This window comes from Puma concolor, chromosome C1 (assembly GCF_028749965.1).
Source record: "Puma concolor isolate L17-30 chromosome C1, mPumCon1.1.hap2, whole genome shotgun sequence".
NCBI classification, from domain to species: domain Eukaryota; kingdom Metazoa; phylum Chordata; class Mammalia; order Carnivora; family Felidae; genus Puma; species Puma concolor.
Genome location: NC_141674.1, coordinates 183,737,890 through 183,746,480, shown reverse-complemented (window position 1 = coordinate 183,746,480; position 8,591 = coordinate 183,737,890). Strand labels below are relative to the sequence as shown.

At 40.9% G+C, this 8,591-nt stretch overlaps 1 protein-coding gene across 1 annotated transcript; it reads right to left on the bottom strand.

Moving 5' to 3' along the window:
• Positions 1-4,990: 4,990 nt before the first annotated feature.
• On the bottom strand, positions 4,991-5,641 carry LOC112866608 (U4/U6.U5 small nuclear ribonucleoprotein 27 kDa protein-like). Its single transcript, XM_086715285.1, is given in 2 exon segments — positions 4,991-5,263; positions 5,265-5,641. Coding segments are annotated over 2 exon segments (483 nt in total). The 5' UTR covers positions 5,637-5,641; the 3' UTR covers positions 4,991-5,152.
• Positions 5,642-8,591: the final 2,950 nt, after the last annotated feature.

The following is an 8,591-nucleotide window of genomic DNA, read 5'->3' as shown; positions in this document are numbered from 1 at the left end:
TTTTAAGAATCTGTAGTTTAAAGAAAGATAATTTTCAGATGCTGTCAGCAGAATGATTTAAACCATACCTACACATTTACCATGGATGAGTTCTATCGCCAAAATGCACGTGACAAGTAAGTTGAAGGAAAACTGACATGGAAATTCATCCAAATATGTACAGATGTCTGCTTCCGGGAGAGCCCTGCAAAATGGTTAAAGTGAAGCACTAACAAATATAGTATAGTAGCAACCATGCCTTATAAGAACCTACCTGGTTTGGGGAGACACATTTAGATGAAGGTTAAGTAGGAATGCAAGGCATGAATTGCCAGGTGATTGAATTGGATAAATATTATAGGTGTTTGGAAGGGTGAGTTCATTTAGGCTGGGAATGTCTGTTCAAGAAAGGATTTGAACTGGACCTTTATGGCGGTAGGAGATGAAATCTAGATTTGTGGAGGAAAAGAGGAAGTCATTCCTTTTAAGGAAAATAGTCCTCACCACACTTTCAGTGCTTCATCTCCTCCCTCTACTCACAAGCCCATAATAGGAGTACCTGGTGAGGTCCTAGATTTGACTTGGTCATGTAGAGCCCAGGACAATACAGGTCTGATGACACATGAACTCTTGCAAGAATGCCTTGCAAATGTGGCCTAGGTCACATTCTGTACGTGTCACCAACACTTGACAAATACTTCAGAGCACATAATCTATGAATGTATGATTTATAGGGTCAATTTAAAAAGCACTTCACATGGAAGGAAAAAGGAGGGCCCAGGGAACTGGGAGGGTCTGCTTTTTACCAGGAGCTAAAGTAGATGCTTTTCATACATTGTCTGAATCAGCCCCCAAACATTTCTAAAAGGTTGTGATCCCAAGAAGAAAATGATAGTTCAGAGATATAAAGTAACTTGTTTACCTTCACCAGTAGAGACAAAGTCAGGATGTTTTTGAGATATAATTGACATAAAACATTGTATTCATTTCAGTCTTAGTATTACTTGATATATGTATATATTGTGAAATGATTATCAAAGTAAGCTTAGTTAATATCTATCCAAAGCGAGGATTCAAACCAGCTAATTCCAGAAAACAGCCTCTTTTCCTATACCGTCCGCCTTCCCTAGAGATAGAAAACACATTTCCCCCCTCTAATTACCAGAAGCATTTCAGTGTTGAAGTTACAAGGAAGACTTCTAAGTAGTTACAAGGTCAAATAAAGTATTTGGTAGGCTAAGAATTGTTGGATGGGGTTCACACTCAACCTTTGATCGGGCAAAGAGGACGTCTTACAGTATGTTCTTTGGAAAGATTACCAAAGTAAATAAAGAGAAAGTATTCTAGCTGCCCCAGGCAATCATGAAAAGGCTACATATCTATGTGATTACCTAGCAAAGTCGAACATTTTATTGGGCACGTAAAAAGTCCAGAGTGAAGTCAGTGACAACGACCTTTAAGCCACCTAAAAACACTGAGCGTGTTGAAGTACAGCACATTTTCAAAGTCCATAGACATAAAGTCAAGAGTAAAGTTTTTGACACTTTGGCTTACAATGAATATATTACCAGAATTCTTAGGGAGGGAGAACTGATGTTTCTCCAAATAAAAATTAACTGATTTTTATATTATTACTCCACACTGTCCAAGAAAAAAAGAATTAAGATATCACGTGAAAAGATACCATATCACAAGCATATACAAAATAGCCTTTTAGTAAAATCTGGTTTAGCAAACAAATCAAGTTACTTTCCAAACGTGTAATTTATTTAAGACTTATTTCTTGATGATTGCAAAAATATCAAAATTTAAAATATTCTATGATTCTATGGTCAAAGAGCACTTCTATAGGAAAAAAGTTCATTTTTTTCTCTCTGGTTTGCAGGTGAATATATCTCCCTCTAGTGTTCAAAGAAATAGAATGCACCCATTTGTGTTTCTCCAGATCTGGTTGTGATTAGTCGAAGGTCAATGTGTGGTAATAAAACAGCATCATTATTTGTTTTTATGGGAATTGGTCCATATATAGCTCAGTATTTTCACAAACAAATACCACATGCATGAATTGTCAACCACATTTTGTAGGGTTCCTTTTGCATCTGAGATATCTGTTGTAACTCTAACTTTGTACTTGCATAACTCTTTGTTAAAGGGTCAACAAAATATGTAATTTTTTAAATTGCAAGTTTCCAGAAAGAGAAAACAAGAGTCTTGGGGCCTGATCCTTGGATCACCTTTCGTTCTGTTTCTATTTACAGTCTCTTGTTTGATGATTTCATCTAATCTCATGGCTTCTATTACCATCTATCTATGGATGAACTTCCAGCCTACACCTTGACCAGAGCTATACCCAGAGTTGTACAGCTCCCTATCTCAACATCTTCCTTGGACATGTAACAGACATCTCAAACTTAACATATTAGAAAATGAAGTTTTTTCTTTTCTTGTACCTTCCATCTACCAAGTAGCTCAGCCAACAAAAAAACCTAAAAGTCATTTTACCGTATTCTTATTCCTTATATCTGGTCCATCAACAAATCCTATTAGGTTCCTCCCCGCCCAAAATATATCCCTGACGTGTTCCTTCTCTTCATTTCCATCACTTCCCCCAAGTTTAAGCCACCATTGTTATTTCCCTGACCTACTTCAGTAGGCACCTAATTGGCCTTCCTGCTTCCTTTCTTGCCCCATTTCAATTTATGGTTTCTTTGCCTTATTAAAATAAGATCCTTCCTCACTATGTTCCTGGCTTTGAATGTGTCAAGTTTATTCTTACGTTCAGGTCTGAGTCTTACTACCTCACCTGCTTCCTGGGAAACACATTCCGGACATCACTGAAGGGCTGACTTCTTTTGTCATTCAAGTCGCAGCTCAAATTTCTCCTCCTATGAGAGGCTTTCTTTGACTGCAGTCTCTCCTGTTACCCCATTTCATTTTATTCACTTTTTGCATTTATTCTAATCATCTGAAATAAACAAACGAAATGCTCTTTTCTTGCTAATTTTCAATTTCTCCCTCCTAGAATAGAAGCTGGGATCTTGGCTGCATCCTCTCTCTCCCATGCCTAGACCAGTGCCTGGCCCACAGCAGGTGTTCAAGAAATATTTGTCAAGTAAGCAAGATAAGGAAGATAAGGAGGAGTATAGGTTCACAAAGAGAAAAGGGAATGGGCAGAGCAAAGCATACCAGATGCTGGACTCTGCTTTAAGTTGTACCCTCAATTTTTTCAACCTCGTACCATGACCCACAAAAATAAAAAGCTGCCACGTTGCTTAAAAGGAGCATGTATAGGGGCGCCTGGGTGGCGCAGTCGGTTAAGCCTCCGACTTCAGCCAGGTCACGATCTTGCGGTCCGTGAGTTCGAGCCCCGCGTCGGGCTCTGGGCTGATGGCTCGGAGCCTGGAGTCTGTTTCCGATTCTGTGTCTCCCTCTCTCTCTGCCCCTCCCCCATTCATGCTCTGTCTCTCTCTGTCCCCAAAATAAAAAAAAAAAAAAAAAAACGTTGAAAAAGGAGCATGTATAACATATCAGCACTTTTCCTCTCTACACAAGCTACGGTTTCAAAAGAAGGGGGTAAAGAAAAGAAGTAGTAACAAATTACAACACAACAAGTCAAAACTCAGCAGCTTATACGATATACTTTACCGGAAAATAAATTTCTGATAAAAAAAAAATTTCCTTAGAATCAGCACAAATTTGGGCATAATATCCTTAAGCAAGCATTTGGTTCATGTGTAATAAAATCACTAAAAAACAAAACAAAACAAAAAACCCACCCAGGTGCCCCTGCTCAGCCAGTTAAGCTACGGACTCTTGATTTAGGCTCAGGTTATGATCTCATGATTAGCGAGTTCGAGCCCCACATAGGGCTGCACGCTGACAGCGTGAAGCCTGCTTAAGATTCGCTGTCTCCCTCTCTTGCCCTTGCCCCATCACACACTCTCTCTCTCTCTCTCAAAATACATAAACAAAAGTTTTTTAAAAGAGAAAAAAATCCACCCAAACCATGAGAGAAAACACAAAATCATACATGCAGCTGAAATTGACACCTAGGGAACCAAAATATCAGCAAGTCAATTTCTGTTCTCCGTTTGGTCTTTTATAGTTGGTTAACAGTTTCTTTTCCCAGATAACTTCTCTTAAAGTGCACTTCCAGGTCACCTGGGTGGCTCAGTTGGTCGAGCATCCGACTTTGGCTTAGGTCACCATCTCACGGTTTGTGAGTTTGAGCCTTATATCAGCTCTGTGCTGACTGCTCGGAGCCTGGAGCCTGCTTCAGATTCTGGGTCTCCCTCTCCCTGCCCCTTCCCTGCCCACGCTCTGTCTCTCTTTCAAAAATAAATTAAAAATCATTTACAAAATTTAAAGTGAACTTCCATATTTTTAGATTAGTAATTCAAAAGCATACATATATCTCTACCCAAGTGAAACACTATGTGCATAAGGGAATCTTTCAAGGAGATAAGTAATAGAGTGATAAAGTGCCTTTCTATAATTTGAGGGATCCAATGGTCTAACACATCGAAGCTAAAATTCATTCCTAACGATTTTTGAAATGTATCGGATTTTGTCAGGGTTTTGACTGGTGAGGACAGGGGATGACATCTCGGCTGTGGTCTTGTTGGTGATAGTACTGATTACTGTGAGAATTACTAGGGAAATTCAGCCCCAGGAGTGACATTTCTCTTGCTTGACAGGGATCTCAATAAGGGACAAATACGAAAGAATTGTCTGCCAATTTTTATAAAACTGTTTTTTCTTCCATAACTCTGGCAAAGGTGCCCCACAGAAGACACGTTTGTTTGTTTATTTATTTTTAAAGGGTAGAAATATTGCTTTATTTGAGAAACTTACATCCAAATTACTTCTACGTGCTTTCAAAAATCCTAACGAGCATCCAAGAAGAAAACATACACAGCTCCCACAACAATAAGAACAAAAAACTGGGGTTGACGGTTGCCCCAAATGACATTTCCTAAAAGAAAAATATATTAACCTTTCTTTTTTTGAGTCAGGGTAAGTGAAATGCATGAAATGCACACGTAATAAATAACATTTTCTTACTTTTACAGGGAGTAAAGGCTGTGATCATGTTTTTTTATGAATATTAAATATGAAATACAAAATCCACTCTTCTGAGCAAGATGAGGAAAAAAATCCATTCTTTAACATTTTAGTTCTCATGCAATGAGAATGGAACCAAAGGTTTATTGAATCCGCCTTTTCGATTCATATACTGCCTGTACTTCCTCTTCTGAGACACATTTATGGCATAGGCATTTATTTACAGAGCCGTCCACCTTCTTCCCTCTTGTGGAGTCCAAAGAGGCAAATCCCATTAACTTCACCATTTCGATTTCTTCCTCTGTTTTGCCCTCTAAGCCCTCCTCAGTAATCTGACGTTCTTTGCTCTTTGTTTCTTTTGTTTCTTTCTTTCCCTCATCTCTTCTTTCTTTTAGTGGAGAAGGGGAAGGAGATGTGGATCTATGTCGTCTTGGGGATCTGGAGCCTCTTCTGTGCGGAGAACCAGAGCGGCTCCGTCGAGGATCTCTCTCCCGGGACCGGGACCTTTCTCGGCGCCCGCGTTCGCTCTTACGAGATGTGGACCGGGACCGCCTGCGCTCCCTCCGTGGAGAACGGCTGCGGTTATGACCCATGGGGAATCGTCAGAAGACAAGTTTAGAAACAAGATTCTGTGAATGAGCAAGTGACCACCCAGAGGAGCTACAAATGGAGGTCTAGCAGAAAAAACGTAGAAAGTCAGCACACTGGGTGGTTGTTCATTTCTACTATGACTTTTGCGGTGGAGTGAACGGGCGGTGAGAACAGCAGAGGATGGAAGGAGGAAAATCTGCAGATGGGGAAAAGGGTGGAAAGTGAATGGGCCTTTTCAGGGCCATCCCTGTCCAGACGGTTGCTGTGAATCCATCTGTCACCTGCTGGCCTGTTTGTGTGGACCAGTGCTCTGCAAGAAGCAATCCAGTTGATGTTGGCTTTCTATCAAGAATGCCAAATTCCTTTTAAATACCTGGGAACTGCTGGGAACAGTTCTATTGGCAGCACACGGGCAGCCACTTAAACCAATCCCACCTTCACATCTCGTGGTTAGCATCGCCTGTGGTATAAGCCCTCCAGCTAATGTTTTAGCTTCTCATGCTTTTACCTTTTAAGTAGGTTTTTGTTTCTTTTTGGCTGAAGAATCAACTTTCTAGTATTCTACTGGCTTTCAGATCTTTTCACTGTACCCCTGGGCTACGAAAACACACTATATCTTCAACCCATTCTTGGAACTCTACCCCTACCTCCAGGTTTTTACTGTAATTTATCTCCTTGAAGGCTCTGTTTCTACGTGGGATTTTCCATTCTTCCACGTTCCAAGTTCAGGAGATGGGGTCCACAATATTTATCATCTGTTTTCCAGCAAAGAGTTCTTACTAATTTTAGGCTCATAACATCTTCTCTCCTACTTGATTCATTGAGGACTTCAGCTCACAGTTTTCCCCTCCACTCTGCTTACCTCAGCATCCGTGGGAACAGCTATAGCCTTACCTAAAGTGAAACTCCTTAATCAAGCTTAGTTCCTTGACCTTTCATGACCAAAGTCCTTCACTACAGGCACCCATTTCCATGGCCACATGGGGGACCGTGTCAATGCCTGGAATTGCACTTCTGAAATCGCAGCGTCAATACCCTCACTCCTATTCTTTCTGCTTCGACAGTAGTTTCTCCCGCCACGTCTCTCTCTCACTGAGATGCCCACCTATCCTATTTAAGAGCTCTTTTATTGCCACTGAATAGCCTTTTCTTCCTTTATTGATTTTAGGTTCTGAGATTCTTAATTTCAACTTCACTTTTTTCAGAGTCTCCATTCTCTTGCTCTGTTGTTGTTGAAGGAGGTCATCAAAGGGCCACAAACTGGACCCAGGCATCTGGAGGCTCCTTTTAGCCCCCCCTCCCCCACCTTGGAATGCACGTTCTGCCCATGTTTTCCATGCTTTCTACAGCTGACACCGTTTTCAAGGATGCCAAATGAGGGAGCAATCTGCTGTTGAGCCCATCTGGATGTGACTGAACCTTATTAAGGCCTCTATATAAACTGAAGATTCTAGCGGGTGGGTGGGTGTGGAGGTTTGTTCGTCTTATGGCTGCGGAAAAACAAGTCTAGTATGTAAGTTCCCTTGCTTGTGAAACCTGTCACCTACCAATCTGGGATGACGTGCCTCTTCCCTGTGTGGGGGCCAGTTTGTGAGCCAATAGTTATCCTTCTGTCATACCAGCCCGGGAAATGTGTCATATGTTGGTTTTCTTTGAACCTGAGCCTGGTCTGTTGAATGTCTTTGGAGTTCAGATTTTTGTCACTACTAATTCGGAGGCTTCAACTTCAAATGATCTTTCCTGTATGTCCTTGATCACTTCCATTCTCTCTGCTTTCCTGCCAAGTAGTTACCTTAAAACTTCACTCTGCTTCAATTTTTCACTAACCCCTGACTCCTATCTTTCTTCTTTTTCTTTTTAAATGTTTTTATTCATTTTTGAAAGAGAGAGCATGAGCAGGGGAGGGGCAGAGAGAGAGAGGGAGACACACAGTCTGAAGCAGCTCTAGGCTCTGAGCTGTCAGCACAGAGCCCTATGTGGGGCTCAAACCCACAAACTGAGATCATGACCTGGGTTGAAGTCAGAAGCTTAACCGACTGAGACACCCAGGCGCCCCCCATTTTTTTCTTAATTGGTGTATAATTAACATGCACTGTTAGGTTAGCTTCAGGTGTAAAACATTTATTGAACGATTCCATGCATTACTCTGTGCTCATCACAGGAAGCAGAGTTACTATCTGTCACCGTACAACATTATTCCAATATTGTTGACTATATTCCTCATGCTCTTTCATCTCCATGACTTTATAACTGGTAATTTGTACCTATTAATTCACTTCATTTCACCCATCCTCCCATCACCCTTCCTTCTGGCAACCTCCAGTTTGCTCTCAGTATTAAAAGAGTCTACTTTTTGGTTTGTTTCTTCATTTGTTCTGTTTTTTAGATTCCACATAAAGTGAAATCCTATAGTATTTATCTTCCTCATTTTACTTAGCATAATCTCTTCTAGGTCCATCCATGCTGTCACAGATGGCAAGATTTTATCTTTTATAAAAAATTTTTTAAAGCTTATTTTGAGAGAAGGTAGAGTGAGGGGGGGGGTGGGGAGAGAGAATCACAAGTAGGCTCTGCATTGTCAGCCTGGAGTCTGATGCGGGCCTTGAACCCACAAAACTGTGAGACCATAACCTGAGCCGAAACCAAGAGTTGGACTCTTAACCGACTGAGCCACCCGGGTGCCCCAAGATCTTATCTTTTTTATGGTCAATTAATATTCCATTGTATATAGATACTATGTCTTTTTTTTTATGCATCTATTGATGGACACTTTGGTTTCTATATTTTGGCTATTGTAAATAATGCTGCTATAAACATAGGGGTGTGTATGTTAATTAGCAAAGGAGGCAAGAATATACAGCGGGGAAAAGGCTGTCTCTTCAATAAATGGTGCTGGGGGCACCTGGGTGGTTCAATTGGCTGAGTGTCTGACTTTGGCTCAGGTTATGATCTCACAT